The following is a 20,564-nucleotide window of genomic DNA, read 5'->3' as shown; positions in this document are numbered from 1 at the left end:
TAGCTCTCTTGATTAAAAAAAAATTTGAACATCCTTTAGCATAAACTTTTATTTATGGTTAAAATGACCCAGGGGTTAGTATTCAAGTTATATATAGCCATGGTATCTAAAGTCAGCATAATTGTATAGGATGGAAAATGAGGTTTTCTGAAGTGAAAAGGATTCCCATGTATGTGGGACTATCCAGTTTTTATCTCCAGGCCCAGTGAATTTATGGATTTAGTCTTGTTTACAGTGCTTGGAACACTCAGACTAGCAATCCATTTTAACCCAAACATTGTATAAATGATTAAAGATTATTCATCTATTGTTTTACTTTGGCCCATTAATATAAATGACTTTGGGAGACATTAGGCAAAAACTTAATATTGCCTCCTTTCTTTGTACACTCTTATAGTTAACCAAGAATTCAGTTCATAACCCCAATACTAGTTTTTAAAAATCTTCCGTTTTCCTTCAACATGGAAGGCTAAAAGTTTCAAAATCTGTGAAAGGGGCAGAACTAAGCTTGGCAGTACAGAAGTGTCTTGGTACTAGAGAAGGCCTCAAGATACGACACCATGGGAAGGTTTCAAGCGGGTCTCAATTCATCACTGCCTCTCTCTGACTGGTCTTCAGGTCAATAAATGGCAGTGGAATATTGGAAAGAAAAGAATTCTGTGCTTCCTGCTTTTGGTTAGTAAGTAAAAAATATGAATCTTAGTTTCTGAAAATTTTGAAGAGTTGTTTCATATACACAGACTAGAAAGGCTCAAGTACCATAATTCTGTACATAGAGAAAACTGCAATATATACAAAAAAATAAAAGTCAGTGTAATAGCGTTGAATGCTAAATGTACTTAGGAAAATACAGGGAAAATGTGTTCCTCAGGGAAAATGTGTTCCTGAAAAATAACATTGCTTTTTTTTTTTTTTTTTTTTAAAGTGCTTAAATTGTCGCTCTTCCCACTCACTGCCTCAATCTAAGATGACAAACAAAATTCTCATGCGAGGGGTCTAGGCCTGTAATTTTATTCGTATGTAATAATTTTGGAGGTCATTCTAGGTTGTATTTGTACTACATGTAAAAAATTAAATAGATAATTAATTCCAACTCCTATCTATTCAAATGAAGAAAATAATGCATAAATGAGAAAATTCAGTGATATTTGAACACATATGTATATATGTGTTATTATGTAATCTATGCATGTACTTTAGGAAGAATCATTTGAATATTTTATTAAATCTTAATATGTTACTAAATAGATTAATATTTTTCTCAGAAATAAGCATACAACTGCACATTTTTTTTTAATTTAACATCTTTATTGGAGTATAATTGCTTTACAATGTTGTGTTAGTTTCTGCTGTATAACAAACTGAATCAGCTCTATGTATACACATATCCCCATATCCCCTCCCTCTTGTGTCTCCCTCCCACCCTCCCTATCCCACCCCTCTAGGTGGTCACAAAGCACCGAGCTGATCTCCCTGTGCTATGCGGCTGCTTCCCACTAGCTATCTGTTTTACATTTGGTAGTGTATATATGTCAGTGCTACTCTCTCACTTCGTCCCAGCTTAGCCTTCCCCCTCCCCGTGTCCTCAAGTCCGTTCTCTACGTCTCCATGTTTATTCCTGTCCTTCCCTTAGGTTCATCAGAACCTTTTTTTTTTTTTATTTTTAGATTCCATATGTATGTGACTGCACATTTTTGAAGCAACTGAGAGAAAACTGCCAATCTTTTAGTCCTAGGGAGTTAGAAATTTAAAAGAATATAAGCCTCCCTCACATGAATCCTTTGATTATAGTCGTCTGGAGGTACAGTACTTCAGATATCCATTTGAAGTTTGAATAGAGAAAACCAGACCCCACTTACATACTATGTTTTACATTCTTCTCAGTGCCAGCTACTCTTTCTTATTTGATCAAATTATTCCCTCGTTAGGGAATGTTATTCAATAAAGCAAGGGTTTGTGATGTTAAATCTATGAGAGACCAGTTAACCTGCATGGGAACAAATTGCACTAGAACTTTCACCAAGATATCTCACAAATGAGAGTGGAGAGCTGCAGAAAGGGTAAATGGATGGACACATACGCACCTCAGTATGCTGATCTCTGTATATGAAGAACAGCTTTTTTTTTTTTTAGTTTTAGCAGCAGCAGGTGAAAAGAGGAATGTGTAGGCATCTTAAAGACGTAAAAGGGCTAGTTGGTATATGATCTGATAGTTAACAAGCTAACAGTAATGAAGTAGAAGGTCACTCACCTCTGTCAGGGGAATTTATACCCATGGTAGTTAGTATGAGAAAAACTGACATTTTGAATTTTTTCAGTATCTCATGGTACAATAAGTACATGACCAGTTGTTCCTTTTAAACAGTTCAGCCAGATGCCCTTTGGTCACCTAACTTGATTTCCTTATTAACCACTCCAAACACTTTATCTTAGACCCACAAACCTGTAGGGCAACATCTTTGCAGACTTTTGCCACCTTATAATATGGAGAGGAAGTCATTTAGGTGAAAAATCATCACAGCATCATCATAGGTAAGTGATGATTGAATCCTGTGAAGAGGAGAGGAAAGAGACCAGGACGAAAGTGGCAAGAGGGAGAAGTGGGTAAAACATAGCACTGAGAAAAGAAAGAAAGCGTGAACACATCCAGAAGGGCACATAAGGGGGATTGTAGGGTAGGGATTTTGATATTTATGCATCTGAGTCTTCTGTCTAGTGTATCTTAATTTCCTTTGTTACATTATGTATGTCTGATCCTAATCTTATTTTTGTAAAATGTCAGTAGAACCTTCAGAATTCATTGTATACAATTATAATTTATTCTTTATTATACTCAATGAATTGTTATATGTAACCACAGTTGCATTTCCTCCTTATATGTATAATTTTATTACATTGTTATGTTTTATAATATGTGCAGACTCAAAATAAAGAACACAAATGACACCATCAAAATTTGATTATGAAAGATCATTTTCTTGACCTTTTTTTCACAAGAAGCTTAGGCACCCCACCCTCGTGGTTACGGTATTTACTGTGATTTAGTGAAGGGTGGGAAGGCAGACAAGGAAAGGCATAGAAAGTATACTGGACTCAAAATATTGTGCTGGTATTGTGTGGGATGTGAGGAGGTGGAAATATCCCTCCACTGTGACCATCCAGAAAGATTTTATGAGAACACTGCTTTACCTGTTTTTTTTTCTTGTGTGTAGTAGCTCTTAAGAGAAACAAACCAATTAGTTGAGTGTTTGTCAACCCAGCTACTATAGTCTCACAACGGCAGATAAGTAATCCTTTTCTGGAAAGACATCTGAAATGATCTAGGAAAGTTAATTCTTAGTAAACCAAAGAGTAGTCATTGCTTTTGCATGATAGTTGTAAACAATGTATCAGACTATCTTTCTAAATTGCCATGTTGTAAATTCAGCAAAAAGCATTTTACCGTATAATGTGCGTTTTACCCTATATGCTCGAGATACATCCTTAGCCATACATAATAAAGACAGATATTGAGATGGAAATGAACGTAAAATGAGTATCAGCCCAACAACTTTTATATTTGAGAACGAGGGGAAGGGGAAGGAGGAAGAGAAAAAGAATGAAAGAAGAAAGTAGGGAAGGAACGAAGGCAGGAAAGAAGGAAGAAAGAGGTGTTTGCATGGTATTTGTTTTTCGTGCAACCTGACATCTGTTCATTCGAGCTGTGGATAGGTAGGAGAAACCCATGGCCATACACCCATTGAAAATATCAAGATGGTTAGTTCAAGATACAGACTTAGTAGAATCCAGGTGGCCTCATAGGCCAGGGTCAGACGGAGCATGTCCTCCTGCAACTCTTCCTCTGACCTCTTCATTCCATAGGGCTGTGGGGTTATTTTGACATTCTCTGTAAAACAGGGAAACTAACTGGATCACTTGGGTTTCATTTTGCCCATAGGTATTTTTAATTCGGATTTATGCAAAAAGTCTCTGTTTCATAATTTCACTTAAGGCCTCTCTGATTCTTAAAGCAAACTGCTGGCATGGCCTCATCACAGCCCAAAGAAACCAGTTGTTTAAGACTGTGATGTGTCTCTGAAGTGTCCCAGCTCCCTGGAAAGCCCCTGTTCACATTCACAAGTTAGTTATTGTGCTGGTTGAAGGGATCTGGCTTTGAAATAGTGTGAAGGTAAAATTCCAAGTATTTTAAAATTCGAAGACATTTATAAGAAATTTATTAAATTTCTTTCAGATGGGATGCTGAAGATAAATGTGATTTAACAACTCTAGAAAAATAATAACTGGATATTTTTCTTTTTCTAAAACCTTGAGTCAGGCCAGTTATGTCATAGCTTCTTCAAAGTTTATGCTTTCTAAACATTCATTTCAAATGATACAGAATAATAATATTAACAGTCATACCAAGTAAAATATAGTGTTTTACATCTTTCAAAGTGTACTTAAAAGGCAATGCCTTGTTTGAATCTCTCTCTCAAAAAAAAAAAAAAGTCCTTTGTGGTAGGTGAGATGAGTATTATACTATGGCCATGTTACCTGCTTGTTTCTGTTAAGTAAATTTTCAACATCCCATGCAACTTGGAGCCAAGTACAGTGCCCATCCGCTGATTCTTTGTTTGCCTGTCCTCATAATCCAAAAGTATTAATTATGTTAATGGAAACTTACTAAAATTTTTCTTCAACCATTTGAACTCTTTCCCAAAGTAAATGTACCGAGAAAGATAATCATGTTTTTGAAGAAAAATGGTATTGAGATGTAAAAGGATACAACATCAATGAAATAAAATCAGTTGTGATTGAGAATAGACATTTAATTAAACTTAAGTTAAATGAAAACTAACCTTAATATGTATCAACCATTTTTATTTTTTGTGCTCAAAGATTTTTTTAAAAAAAATACCGTTATGTAGTTGAAAAATTCCTATAATTATTCCTCAGTTTGTAATAGTTATTTGAGAGTAATGGAGAGGCCATGTTATTAGTTTAACCATGTTAAGTTTTCCTGTATCTTTTCCTTCCTGCTAGGAAAAGGAAGATGACAAATCAGACACTTCAAGTGTTCAGCAGCCGAAAAGCCCACAAGGTCTGAGTGACACAGGATATTCTTCTGACGGAATATCAAGTTCGCTTGGTGAAATTCCAAGTCTTATTCCCAGTGATGAAAAGGATTTGCTCAAGGGACTCAAAAAGGACTCCTTTTCACAAGAAAGCAGCCCATCCAGCCCCTCAGATTTGGCTAAGTTAGAAAGTATGGTCCTATCCATTTTGGAAGCTCAGGCAAGTACACTTGAAGAAAAGTCAGAAAAGAAAACAGAACCCCGTGAGGTTTCTCCTGAGCAGCCTAAGGACCAACAGAAAACTCAGAGTTTAGCCGAAACGCTGGAATCTACAGTTTCAGAGGAGCTTAAAGAGAGTCAAGAAGAAAAAGACACTGTTAAGAAAGAGAGCCAACAAGACATCCCTTCCAGAAAGGACCATGAAGAAAAGTCTGAATTTGTTGATGAGTTGGCTACAAGAAGGCAGCCTTATGATTCAATTGAAGACAGTAGCGAAAGTGAAAACTCACCTGTTCCACAAAGAAAACGGAGAACTAGTGTTGGTTCATCAAGCAGCGATGAATATAAACATGAAGATAGTCAAGGATCAGGTGAAGAGGAGGACTTCATTCGAAAGCAAATCATAGAAATGAGTGCTGATGAAGATGCTTCAGGTTCTGAAGATGATGAGTTCATTAGGAACCAGCTCAAAGAGATTAGTAGTAGTATTGAAAGCCAGAAGAAGGAAGAAACCAAAGGGAAGGGAAAAGGAACAGCAGGGAAACACAGGCGATTGACGCGAAAAAGTAGTTCAAGCTTTGATGATGATGCAGGGAGGCGCCATTCGTGGCATGATGAAGACGATGAGACCTTTGATGAAAGTCCTGAACTTAAATACAGAGAAACTAAAAGTCAGGAGAGTGAAGAACTTGTAGTTGCCGGAGGAGGAGGGCTACGTCGATTCAAAACGATTGAACTCAATAGCACTATCACAGATAAATATTCTGCAGAGACATTACAGAAAAAAACAGCTTTGTACTTTGATGAAGAGCCAGAATTAGAAATGGAAAGCTTGACAGACTCTCCGGAAGATCGGTCAAGGGGGGACGGATCTTCTAGTCTTCATGCCTCTAGCTTCACTCCTGGCACATCCCCTACATCAGTTTCGTCACTTGATGAGGACAGCGACAGTAGCCCGAGTCACAAAAAAGGAGAGAGCAAACAGCAACGCAAAGCTCGACACAGATCGCATGGCCCTCTTTTACCTACGATTGAAGATTCTTCAGAGGAAGAAGAATTGAGAGAGGAAGAAGAATTATTGAAGGAGCAAGAAAAGCAACGGGAATTAGAACAGCAGCAAAGGAAGAGTTCTAGTAAGAAATCAAAGAAAGACAAAGATGAACTTCGAGCTCAGAGAAGGAGGGAAAGACCAAAGACACCACCCAGTAATCTCTCTCCCATCGAAGATGCGTCTCCAACAGAAGAATTACGTCAGGCTGCAGAAATGGAGGAGCTCCATCGATCTTCTTGTTCTGAATATTCACCTAGCATAGAGTCAGACCCAGAAGGCTTTGAAATAAGTCCAGAGAAGATAATCGAAGTACAAAAAGTTTATAAATTGCCCACAGCTGTGTCTTTATACTCACCGACAGATGAGCAATCTATTATGCAAAAAGAAGGTAGCCAAAAGGCATTAAAAAGCGCTGAGGAGATGTATGAAGAAATGATGCATAAAAGCCAGAAATATAAAGCTTTTCCAGCTGCAAGTGAACGAGACGAAATGTTTGAAAAAGAGCCTTTGTACGGTGGGATGTTAATAGAGGATTATATTTATGAATCTTTAGTAGAGGACACATACAATGGTTCCATTGATGGCAGTCTGCTCCCGAGGCAAGAAGAAGAAAATGGATTTTTACAGCAGAGAGGGAGAGAGCAAAAAATAAGACTTCCAGAACAGATTTATGAAGATCCCATGCAGAAAATTACAGACCTTCAGAAAGAGTTTTATGAGCTAGAAAGCTTACATGCTGTTTTGCCTCAAGAAGACATTGTTTCAAGCTCTTTTATCATCCCAGAAAGCCATGAGATTGTGGATCTGGGTAGTATGGTAACTTCTACCAGTGAAGAAAAGCAATTATTAGATGCTGATACTGCCTACGAAGAACTCATAAAAAGGCAACAGATGCAATTAACACCTGGATCCAGTCCCACCCAGCCCCCCATCAGGGATGATATGACAGAGTCTACTGTGGACTTTGACAGGGTGCCTGATGCATCTTTGACATCAAGTGTTCTCTCAGGAGCATCTCTTACAGATTCGACCAGCAGTGCAACACTGTCCATCCCAGATGTTAAAATAACCCAACATTTTTCAACAGAAGAAATTGAGGATGAATATGTGACTGATTATACAAGAGAAATTCAAGAGATAATTGCTCATGAGTCACTGATTTTGACCTACTCTGAGCCTTCAGAAAGTGCTACATCTGCCCCACCCTCTGACACACCCTCTCTCACATCATCTGTTTCTTCAGTTTGTACCACAGATAGCTCCTCGCCCATTACTACCCTGGATAGCATAACCACAGTTTATACTGAGCCAGTGGACATTGTAACTAAATTTGAAGATTCTGAGGAAATTTCTTCATCAACATATTTCCCAGGCAGCATTATAGACTATCCAGAAGACATATCTTTAGATCGGACTACCATACCAGATGGTAGAGCTAGTGCTGATCACATTGTGATTTCCTTATCTGATATGGAACCTTCTCTCATAGAATCTGTAGGAACTAAACTTGAGGAGCTAATTGCTGACACTATTTCTACTGACTTATCTGTATCTGAAAAAGACCCAGTGAAGAAAGCCAAGAAGGAAACGGGGGATGGAATTATTCTGGAAGTTTTGGAAGCTTACAGAGATACAAGGAAGGAGTCGGAGGCTGAACTAACAAAAATTAGCCCATCTGAAACTGTGTTTGATCAGACACCTTCTTCTCTAACAGCCATTCCAATGAAGGAGCAGATTTCAACTACATGCTTTTTATCTGAAGACGTTTTTGGTCAAGCAAAGCCTGCATCTCAGCTGCCATCTGGCACTCCTTCTATTTCCTGTCTTCCAACCAAAGCTCGTCCATTCCTTCGAAGTTCTTCTTTGGACACATCAGCCCAACCTCCTCCCCCTCCTCCTCCTCCTCCCCCACCCCCTCCTCCCCCTCCACCCCCTCCTCCTCCCCCACCTCTTCCTCCACCAACCTCACCTAAACCAACTATTCATCCTAAAAAAAAGTTAACAGTTCCAGCTCCAGTGACTGCGACTTCTGCAGCTACACCCCTAGTAGATTCTGTTACTACAGTAGAGACCACGGCTGCTCCAAGAAGTAATGGGTTACCTATAACAAAAATATGTACCACTGCACGTCCTCCTGTTCCACCTAAGCCATCTTCAGTTCCATCTGGACTTGTATTTACACATAGACCTGAGCCAAGCAAACCTCCAGTTGCCCCTAAACCAGCAATTCCTGAACCTCCAGTCACTACCGCCAAACCAACAGATATGCAGCCCAAACCAACAGGTCTGCCTATAACTTCAAATATGACATTAAATTTAGTGACTTCAGCAGATTATAAATTGCCTTCCCCTACCTCTCCGCTTTCCCCTCACTCTAACAAGTCCTCGCCAAGATTTTCCAAGTCCCTCATGGAAACTTATGTGGTTATCACATTGCCATCTGAACCTGGGACTCCAACAGATTCTTCAGGGAGTCAAGTTATTACCAGCTGGCCCTTGGGATCACCCCCCAAAGATCTGATTTCCATTGAGCCAGTATTTTCTGTAGTTCCTCCTATGACAGCTACAGAAATTTCAAGTTCTTCACAACAGAGCCTGTACATCTCAGGAGCTTTGGAGACATTTTCTGCTATCCCTGTCACAACACTATCTTCATTTCAAGAACCCCCAACTTCAGTTACACAGTTTCTCCCAGCTGAAGTTTCCAAGGCTGAGTTTTCAACAGCGAAAAGTACAGTCGCTAGTACTGGTCTCAGCAGTGTCTCTATATCCATTCCTCCAGAGCCTCTTGCTCTAGATCACCTCCATTTAGAGAAGCAAGAGTATAAAGAAAAGGTCAAGTTGCAACTTGTTGGTGATGCTATTGATCTGCGTACAGCACCCAAAGTAGAAGTTAAAGTAACTGAAAAATGTATGGATCTTTCTGCTTCCATGATGGATGTGAAGAGGCAGACCACAATAAGTGAAACGTATGGGAGACAAATTAGTGCTGTCCAGCCCTCTATTATAAATCTCAGTGCAACTTCATCAGGAGTGACTCCAATATCCCTGATCACCGAGACAGTGACTGTTGTCACGTGCACAGCTACTGCAAGTTACACCCCAGGCACAGAAAGCCTAGTGGGTCTAGAACATGCAACAGTAATGCCACTCCAGCTCACTACATCAAAGCATGTAGAGCCCCCATACAGGGTACCAAGTGGCCAGGCCTTTCCTACAGTTAGGGAGGAAGCACCAATAAACTTATCTTTAAGCACTTCTGTACACCCAATGACATCAGCTCTTACGAAACCCATTACTGCACCTCCTGTTGGTGTCACAAATGGATGGACTGATAGCACCACATCACAGGGCATCACTGATGGGGAAGTAGTGGATCTCAGTACCTCAAAGTCTCATAGAACTGTTGTAACAATGGATGAAGCTACTTCAAATGTGGTGACCAAAGTAATAGAAGATGATGAAAAACCTGTTGATCTGACTGCAGGAAGAAGAGCTGTGTGCTGTGATGTGGTTTATAAGTTACCTTTTGGAAGAAGCTGCATGGCACAGCAGCCTGCAACGACTCTTCCTGAGGATCGTTTTGGTTATAGGGATGATCACTATCAATATGATCGAGCGGGGCCATATGGTTATAGAGGGATTGGGGGAATGAAACCTTCCATGTCTGACACTAATTTAGCAGAAGCTGGACATTTTTTCTATAGAAGTAAGAATGCTTTTGATTATTCTGGAGGAACTGATGCAGCAGTAGATCTGACTTCAGGGAGAATTACTACAGGTCAGTATGATGTAGCAACAGACCTTTCCTTGAAATATCATTATGGTGTTCCTCATCTCATTTCAGGATGACAATGTGGTCCCTTTTTCAATTTTGTTACTTTTCATCTTTCTTTGGATGTTTTGGCAACATATTTTGGAGTACATGTGCGCTTTTGTTTCTTCATTTTTTTTTTGTTAATCTGTTCCACGCAAAGTCACCTGCATGTGCCTGCATGTTCAACATTGCTTTTATTCCGCACCTAGGTAGGTTAACCTGTGGATTTGCATGCAGTCCCGTTCATTATGTTCTTCAAGACTGAGTGGGCTTTCCAACCCCAAAAGCATCATTCGTTCTGGGAACTGGACTATAACTGTACCCTGTGTTTCAGGTGAGGTAATGGATTATTCAAGCAAGACTACAGGTCCCTATCCAGAAACACGACAAGTCATTTCAGGAGTTGGGATTAGTACTCCACAGTATTCCACAGCAAGAATGACTCCACCTCCAGGACCTCAGTATGGTGTGGGGAGTGTTTTGAGGTCATCTAATGGTGTTGTCTATTCTTCAGTAGCAACTCCAATTCCTTCCACATTTGCCATCACCACACAACCTGGCTCCATTTTCAGCAACACCATGAGGGATTTGTCTGGTGTGCACGCAGCTGACGCTGTGACTTCATTATCCGCCCTGCACCAGAGCCAGCCAATGCCTAGATCATATTTCTTGACAACAGGTGCATCTGTAACAGACATTGCAGTGACTGGTGTTGATATCAATGCCAGTTTGCAAACTATCACTATGGAAACTCTGACAGCTGAGACGATGGACTCAGTTTCCACTTTAACCTCAGCGTCTGAAGTATTTTCTGAAGTGGTGGGAGAGGAAAGTGCGCTTTTAATCGTCCCCGAAGAAGATAAGCAACAACAGCAACTGGACTTGGAGCGTGAGCTCTTGGAACTGGAGAAAATTAAGCAGCAGCGTTTTGCTGAGGAATTAGAGTGGGAACGGCAGGAAATTCAAAGGTTCCGAGAACAGGAAAAGCTCATGGTTCAAAAAAAGCTGGAGGAGCTGCAGTCAATGAAGCAGCATCTCCTGTATCAGCAAGAAGAGGAACGGCAAGCCCAGTTCATGATGAGACAGGAGACTTTAGCGCAGCAGCAGTTGCAGCTGGAGCAGATCCAGCAGCTGCAGCAACAGCTTCACCAGCAGCTCGAGGAGCAAAAGATCCGCCAGATCTACCAGTATAACTATGACCCCTCTGGAACTGCTGCTCCACAAACCACTACAGAGCAGGCCATTCTGGAAGGTCAGTATGCTGCCCCAGAAGGTGGTCAGTTTTGGGCGACCGAAGATACAACCACCACAGCCTCTGCCGTGGTGGCGATTGAAATACCACAAAGCCAAGGATGGTACACAGTTCAGTCGGATGGGGTTACTCAGTACATTGCCCCACCTGGCATCCTGAGTACTGTTTCAGAAATACCTCTGACAGACGTGGTTGTAAAAGAGGAGAAGCAACCCAAAAAGAGAAGCTCTGGAGCTAAAGTCCGTGGCCACTATGATGAGATGGGGGAAAATCTGGCAGATGATCCCCGCTGCTTTAAAAAGATAGTGGACAGTGGGGTACAAACTGACGATGAAGATGCAGCGGATCGGAGTTACGTGAGTAGGAGAAGGAGAACTAAAAAGAGTGTCGATACAAGCGTCCAAACGGATGATGAAGATCAGGATGAATGGGATATGCCTACTAGATCAAGGAGAAAAGCTCGCGTAGGGAAATACGGTGACAGCACTACAGAGGCAGACAAGGCCAAACTCCTTTCCAAAGTCTCCAGTATAGCAGTTCAAACAGTAGCAGAGATATCTGTGCAAACTGAACCAGTCGGAACCATAAGAACGCCTTCGATACGGGCACGCGTGGATGCCAAGGTAGAAATAATTAAACACATTTCAGCACCAGAAAAGACTTCCAAAGGGGGCAGTTTAGGATGTCAAACAGAAGCAGATTCAGACACACAAAGTCCTCAATATCTGGGTGCCACATCTCCACCCAAAGACAAGAAACGCCCAACACCTTTAGAGATCGGTTATTCATCTCACCTTCGGGCAGATTCCACATTACAGCTGGCTCCTTCCCCACCCAAATCTCCAAAAGTCCTTTATTCACCCATCTCACCACTTTCACCAGGCAAAGCCTTAGAATCAGCCTTTGTACCTTATGAGAAACCCCTCCCTGATGATGTAAGTCCACAGAAAGTACTGCACCCCGATATGGCTAAAGTTCCCCCAGCAAGTCCTAAGACAGCCAAGATGATGCAACGCTCCATGTCTGACCCCAAGCCTCTGAGTCCAACAGCAGACGAAAGTTCCAGGGCTCCTTTTCAGTATACCGAGGGCTACACGGTAAGAGTGCTTCTTTTCAGTTAGAAGACAATGGATGAGTTGATGTTAACTGTATGGTTGCAGACTTTAGGAGGCAGTAAAGGCTCCTGGTGCCTAATTCTAAATTTCAGTGAGGACTATTTCATTAGAAATTTGGGGGAAAAGATAGAAAAGTATACATCCATGTAGAAATACCACAAAAAGACCATATTATGTGAGACAAAAATGAGAGAGAAGGTTATTATTTTATGATGTAATGAGATTGAAATTTTGTTCTAATCTTGAAATCTCCCAAGTGTCAATTGTAGACTGATTTTGGTGAGTACAATTAATATTCATATTCAAGTATGATGGAATAAGCATTGAACATAAATAGATAAGGCAAAGGATGACCAAACGTTTAAACCCGTGGATACTGGAATTCTTTAGTGGGAAGATCTGTGGAGATCATTTAATCAGTCTATTCTTCCTTCCTCCAGAATGTTAACCTTTGTTGCTCCAGAGAGAGCATTTCTAGAGCAGAAAGTGTAAAATAATCTTCATAGTTCATCCATGCTTATTTTGTTCCTGGAAACTTTCTTAATCTACCTCAGATAAGCCTTAGTCCTAGTTCTTACAGAGGAAAAATTAATTTTTATGTTCCTTTGAATAATAGAGTTTAATTATTTAAAAATATGCTTCAAAGGGAAAAGAACATATAGGTATGTTGGACACATTGGTGAAGATCTCTATAGCTGAAGATAAGAAATGTTAATAATCAGGTATAAAAGAAGGTGTATCCTACTTAAAGAAAACCTAATATATAATTCTTTAGAAGGTTATTGATAAATCTGATAGTTCTATTTAAAACTAGATTTATGTTCAGATTAAGAGTTCCCCTAATGCACTGGTTTCTGAACTCTAGATCTTCAAACCCCGAAGCGTCTAAATAGGTTTTTCTGAGATATCACTCTGTTGCCAGCAACCCATATACATTAAACATTGGCTGGGGGCTGAAAAATATGTCACTATATGTAACTGTAAGTCAATTTTTAGGTATATAGGCATATTGATAGTCATATTAATAAATTAAAAATTCTTACAAGTTTTCTAGTTTCGTGGGGGCATTTTGTTATTATGGACTTTCTCAAACAGTGTGTAACTGTCTTCATGTGGGGGACAGGTCATAACTGTTTTAAGTCAGGGAACCACTGGTGCACTGAGATTTCATTCAGTTTACAGAGATTTGTTTTAATGTATAACTGTTTCTAGAATTAAATATATTGCAAGAAATATTTTTAACTCGGCTATAATGTATAGGTATCTATTTTTACAGCTGTGCCCTATGAACTCATCCAAAGAGTTACTTGGAAATCTTTGAAAATACATTTTTAAACAGTATTTTAAAGTTATATTCAAGGCTTCTGTCATTAGAAAGAACAGGCTTTTCCACTTGGTGTATTCATCATTTACTTAACGTATGGCCCTATACCCTTAATTCAAATGAGCTCTGGGATAGAAGAGATTCAGGTGTCAATATTTTTTCCTCGCAGTATTCACTTTGGATTTAGAAGTACAAAATGAAAGATACAGTGGGTTGTATAAGTTTTATTATTGATTGTACCAGCGATACTGATTACCTGTCTAATCGTAAAAGAAGTTGAACAGAATTACCAAGTAATACTCTGAGCCTGAAAAATCCTAAGTGTATTGAGCCTTGGAGCACAATCCAGTAGTTCCTTTTTCTAATTGGTCACACTCAGTGCATACTTTAATATGGAATAATTGTATACAGACTCAAAAATACTGCTTTATTGCACACACAAGGTAGACCATTTTATATACAGGCAATGTTTTTAGCACTTAAGATACTCTGATTCTAAGATGTGAATTTTTAAATTTATTTCTTGGCAAATTTCTAAACACTCTTTGAGTGTTTTAAACTAAAACGAGTTTCTCAGTTATAAGCATGAATTACTAAATGTTAGTTGTACTGAAGAGAATAACCTAAGTGATATTCATAGTGTTGTGAGTTTAAGTTTAGCTCAGTAATTTCCATATCATTAGTTTTCTCACACCAATAAAATTGAAAAAAAAATTACACCATCCAGTTCGACATAGTAACACCTGTCATTCAGCATGAAAGATCAGTTTTATATTTTATGAGATTCTATAGTAACTTCTCTTCCTGGAAGTTCCAGGAAATGTTTCAAAGAGGAAGTTCTGAAACAGGAAGGTGAGATCTCTGTTGGACCATGAAGAGAAAAATGGAGGTTATTCTAAATAGAGGAAACAGATGTGCAAAAATGGAGGTCATTCTAAATACAGAAAACAGATGTGCAAAGGTTCAGACTGGTGAACAGACACAAAGCAAGGAGAAGGAGGAAGGGGTTTACTATAAGTGAAATTGGAAAGATAAGGAAGGAATAGGTCCCAGGGGATCTGATTTGCTGACTGCAAGTTTGGATTACTTCCCTCGGCTGTGGGGAGCTTAGACCAAGCCACCATCATTTTTTGTTTACCCTGTGCCCTAGCCCGTGGACCTCACCACGCTTGCCTTCCTTACAGTCTATTTTCTGAACTGCACCTAGGGTGATTTTCTAAAGTGTACATCAGATTTTGTCACACACTCTCCAGTAGATTCTCAACAGATTCATGAGAATACATTAGAAATTTCTTAACAAGGACCCATGTGATCCCAACTCACAACTTCATTGGTCACTCCTACATTTACCCCCCTTCTCGCTCTGCTCCAACCACTGACCTTGCCTTTCTTTGGATGTGCCAACCTCATCCCCACCCAGGACCCCTGTTGGGATCTCTCTCTCCCCAGATCTTTGCCTGGCTCGCTCCTGTGTACAGGTTTCTGCTTAAATTTCACTTCCACAAAGAAAAACTCTCCTTACCTCACTCTCTAAATGTCTATCAGCATGAATCCCTGCACCCTCTAAATTTGTGTATATTACTTATTAATATATATTTTATCAAATATCATCTTCCTTATCCGGTAGATCATAACCTCTACAAGATCAGGAAAATCTTACTTTGTTTGCCTCTGTAGTCCCAAGAGCTTAGAACAGCACCTGGCACAAAGCAGACCTTCAGTATTTATTGAATAAATTTATTAAAGGAAGGATTATAAGCATAGAAGCAATGGGTTAAGACATGCATTAAAAGACTCTGGCTGCTTACCTTTTCATTGCCACAATCTAGACCCATCCTAGCAAGTCCTGTTTATAATCTAAACTGATACCTCCTTTGCTTAAAGTGTCAGTTCCACTTTGTTTATTTTTATATATTGGGTTGGCCAAAAAGTTCGTCCGGGTTTTTCTGTAAGATGTTATGGAATAGATACTTGAAACAACTGAGCGCAAGTTACATAGCATTTAGCTATTAGTCCAACCACCTTACAGATGAGGAGCAAAGCCCAGAGTAGGCTTTAATAAACCAGTAACCTGGCCAGGGTTCAAATGTTAAACTTGGCACCTGACAGTTATTCTTTATTAGTCTCTTCTGAGGCTTATGGGACATTTTCTGATTCTTCTTGCTAATTCAGTACCATGCTTGTTGTCTTTTTATCTTGTCATTTCCTCTGCTCTCCCAAAAAATCCAATTTAAATCCCCATCAGGTTTATTCATTTTTTAACTTATTCTTGCTTACATTCACTCATTATCTCATTCATCCATTCATTGCTCTTTTCCAGACACTGTGGTAACATACAGGATGAGGCAGAGTTCATGCTTGACCTCCCACCACTGGGATCATTTTGTTCTTCTTGCCCAAGTATCGTATTTGTTTGCTAGGGCTCTCATAACAAAGTACCGCAAACTAGGTAGCTTAAACCACAAAAATGTATTGTGACAGTTCTAGAGGCCAGAAGTCCAAAATCAAGGTGTGAGGAGAGTTGGTTCTTTCTGAGGGCTGTTGCAGGCCTCTCTCGTAGCTTCTGCTAGCCTCCGGCGTTCCTTGGCTTGTAGTTGGTGGTCTCCCTGTGTCTCTTTACATCGTCTTCCCTCTCTGTGTGTCTGTCTCTGTGTCCAAAGTTCCCCTCTTTGTAAGGACACCCGTCCCATTGGTTAGGTCAACACTGAAGACCTGTTTTAACTTGATTACCTGTAAAGATCCTGTGTCTGAGTAGTTTCACATTCTGAGGTACTAAGGATCAGGACTTCCAACAAACTTTTTTTTTTTTTTTTTTTTTAAGCCATAACACACATGAAAGCACTATATTGCCCTTTTTGTTTGTTCATAGGCAAATGTAGACTGTTTTTATGGTTTGTTGCTTTGTCTGCATTTGGTCCTCTTTCCATACTCAGTTACTTTTTTCTTAGTAACTATCTCACAAGCTTTTTGGAGAGCTTTCATTATTACAAAGTTCTTCCATATGGGTAAAATCTCTCTTCCTGGAGTTTCCAAACATTTGTCTTAATTCTGGAACTTTAAACCTCAGAGATTTAAATTTATTCCATTCGTACTCTATAGGAATACAACTAGTTGAGATCCTTTAACTCTGATAGAGTTTTTCCATCATGGAACTGTGGTTACACCTTTGACACACAAATTTCAAGGCAGGAGTCTATATCATCTGGTTAGTCTTTCATTGACACTTTGAGTTCATGCTTAGCCCTAAGATATCTCATAGATTTAATTGGTTAAATTAGCACTAATTAACATAAAATCATAAAATAATACAGAGTGGGCATAACTGGTGCAGGGAGTTATCTGAGATCATTTTATTGAGTTATGTAATATTCCCCCGTGTCTGTAAGAGGTGAGCTGTATCTCTTTTCTAGACCTTATCACTCTGGTATCAAAGTCACAGCCCCAAAGCCAAATTCTATTTTTGACAACTTTATATAACCAAACACTTTTATCTTGTGGTCTGCTTCCTTTTACAAACAGAAAATTTTAACTCTGAGTAAAGATGGAAAAAAATTACCACCTTTTTACTTGAGTTCTTCTGATTGCTCCCCATGAAAATTCCCAAGAGATACAACTAAAGTAAATTTAGAATTTATTCCTTCCCATGGGGTTGAGCTTGCTACTTAGATACCACTTGAAAATAATGTATTGTCATCATGATTTAGAAAAAGCACAGAAAGAAATAAGCTTTGTAATGAAAAAATGGTATGCACATAGATTTTTTTCTAACTTTCATCAGTGGGATTCTTCAATTAAAATGTTTTATGGAAGTCAAATAATTAAAAATGAGTGGACACTAGTGGAGAGTGATCAAATCATCTGTAATGATTGAATGAAAGTAACACAACCTTCCCATCACTAAGTCTGGCAATTGTAGATATCCAGTTAATTCCCTTTCCTCACAGGGGTACATTTGGCAGTTTCTGTATTTCCTCAGCAGAAATTTGCTGACTGTCATTAAAGAGCTTTACCTTATGGGTTAGTAGAAAAAATTTTCAAATCTCCTAGTAACTGTGTGCCTTTCATGGTCTATGAAATATATAATGGTGCTTCTCTAGAAATTTTAGATTCCTGTTCTTTATAACCATTTTAAAGTTATTCTTTTAGGTAATAAGGCCTTTATTGACTGACCAAATGAAAACCACCCACCTTTCTAACACTCTATCCTTATGCTCTTCTTGAATTTTCTCCATATCACATATTATTATCAAAAGTACTATGTCTGTTCCTTTATAATTTCATGTATTGTCTTTCTTCCCCAACCAGAACTTATGGGTGAGGATTTTTGTTAATTATATTCACTGCTATATCCCCAGTGCCCAGAACAATGCCTGGTTCACAGTAGGTTCTCTATAGCAATAAATTAATTTGATGAATTAGTGAACCGACCGCTTTCTCCACTAAACTGCTTTTAATTTGGGGGTGATTCACCAATTCCTTGCTCCCACCTAAAACAAAAAATAGAAACAAAGCAAAACAAATAAATAAAATCTTATTCATTCTCCGTACTACACTTCTTGTGTAGTTCAGGGTTAGTTTTTCCTTCTGCTTTCCCCTGTGTTTTTCTTCTTTTGCTGAACGGATGATAAATACTTTCTCAAATTTATTTCAGTCCAGTATTTTTGTGTGTGTCTGTGGATTACCTCGAGCATCACACCTACGAAACTTTCATAAACCAGAGCACCAAAACATGTTCCTCAGGCTCTTTTTCTTTCTTTTACACAATGAAACTGTTTACATCATGACCCCAGATGATCACGAACGTCGAGAAAGGAGGTTAAACTCACTCTTTTTGCAAAGTATAACTTCCTTGTTCCCACTCCCCTCTGCCTGTAAAACTCATTTTGTACAGCTCTTTGGAGCTTCTTTCTATCTGCTAGATTGGATGCTGCCTGACTCAAGTGGATTTTTGCTCAAATAAATTGTTAAAATATTTAAAAAAAAAAAAAAAAAGGAGGTAATGTAGCATGTTCTCTACAAAATCAGGAGAGAATGTCATAGCCATTGGAAGAAATAGCAGTGTAAATTCAAAGGATTTGTTTGGAGCTAGATTTATCATTCCAAGATTTATCTGTCTTTAAAAAAAAAAGCAATGATTTTTTTCTATCAAAAGAAATAGCACTTTTTATCAATAATGATACATGCCACTTTTTTGCACTAAAATAAGCTACATTTAAAATGTTGTCACCTCTGTCTGGTCTTAAAATTACATAAACTGCCAAGTGTTAAAACTGTTTTTCCTGCCCTTAGACTTGTTGAACAATTTTAGAGCTCTTTTAGTAATAGACAAACTCCTTATTAAAATATTTTTGTTCTAGAGTTTAAGCCAGGATCCTATTGCAAAGCAGATGGTATTCATGAGCTGATTTTTTACAAGAATGTGTTTTGCTTCACTGATTGCTGTTTTGATAGCTATTTTTAAGATTTTTAGAACCCTTTAATGTCTATTTCTGAGAGTAATTTCCATAACCTAAATTGAGAAATTTTTTTTCTGTCAATTTTATTTCTGTCAGAATGTACAGATTTAAGAAATAATGACCGTGGTAACCAAGTGTGATTTGAAGAATAATAGTTTTTAGGGGTTGTTTTTCATTACTGTCTTTGGAAAGCAACATAAGAAACCAGTCCATTAAAACTGACTTTGATGAAATAAGCTGTTTTATAATGGTAGTATTTACATATATGAGAGAAAAAGTATTCATATATTAAAGACTGGCTTTCTAAATAGCTGAGGCCTCATTTTTTCCTATAGCTTTTACACCCTCTTCATTGCTAGTACACTTTTCTTATCATATTTCTTCTTTATGATTAAAATCTTGGATATTATTATTATATATTATTATGTTATAAAATAGGAAATAGTATGTTAAAGTGTTTTTCAAAATAAATGGCAGTAAAATAATAATTTATGGTAATTATTATTAGGGTCTGATAAAAATCAAAATGAATGTATACATGTAGACAAATGTCAGTGAAAACCAGAAATTTTTTAAATTGATCTCATCAATTTAGTGTTCAGTAGTTAACCTTTGCTATTTCATTGTAATCAGTATCTAAGGATTAATTTCAAAACAAACCTTTTCAGACTGAAGGGGAAAAAAATCAGATTATTTGTGTTATTTTTTCTTAACGTCTACATTTCAAACTATGCCAATAAACATAATTATAAGAAACAGACGTATGTTCCTAATGTTCAGTGAAAGACCTTTGCTGAAAATGTAACGCTAAATATTAGGAAATACTAGTTTAACACAGGGGAGTTCTGAATTAATAGAGCATTGATTATTACTGACCCAGTTTAAAAACACTGAGCATCATTTAACAGTTATTAGCTTCCTAAGTATTTTATCATAATATTCTTAATTCAGTACACTACCTGTTTTGAACAGTTGTGCAGTTTAAAACTGACTCTACATAAAGCTACCTACATATTCTCGAAAATACATCCCCTCCCAAGAAACAGACATGCACTTTTGTATATTTGTTTATGTTTTTTAGAATTACTACTTATTTAGGATTCTATAATCTGCCACATGTGCTATTACTGAAATAAAATAACAAGCAACTAAAATGATTGTGATATAAAAATTTGGAAAAGTTTTGAGGTATAATGTACATAGTGGCATCAAAATGTATTCCAATAGTTGCTTTACTTTTTCTTATCACTATGTTCAACATAAAAATACATGTTTG

The 20,564-nt window shown here is 38.3% G+C and overlaps 1 protein-coding gene across 1 annotated transcript in view; it reads left to right on the top strand.

Annotated features, from left to right (window-relative positions):
* The window catches only part of PCLO (piccolo presynaptic cytomatrix protein), a 384,943-nt gene that overhangs the window by 199,461 nt on the left and 164,918 nt on the right, over positions 1-20,564 (top strand). Inside the window, exons 5-6 of the mRNA XM_082398709.1 lie at positions 5,023-10,105; positions 10,476-12,490. Coding sequence (XP_082254835.1) covers positions 5,023-10,105; positions 10,476-12,490 — 7,098 coding nt within the window. The remainder of the gene's footprint in view (positions 1-5,022; positions 10,106-10,475; positions 12,491-20,564) is intronic.

This window comes from Balaenoptera borealis (genome assembly GCF_965194805.1).
Source record: "Balaenoptera borealis genome assembly, chromosome: 7".
Classification (NCBI taxonomy): domain Eukaryota; kingdom Metazoa; phylum Chordata; class Mammalia; order Artiodactyla; family Balaenopteridae; genus Balaenoptera; species Balaenoptera borealis.
Note: the sequence above shows the minus strand (reverse complement) of the source record. Positions and strands in the feature narration are given on the sequence as shown.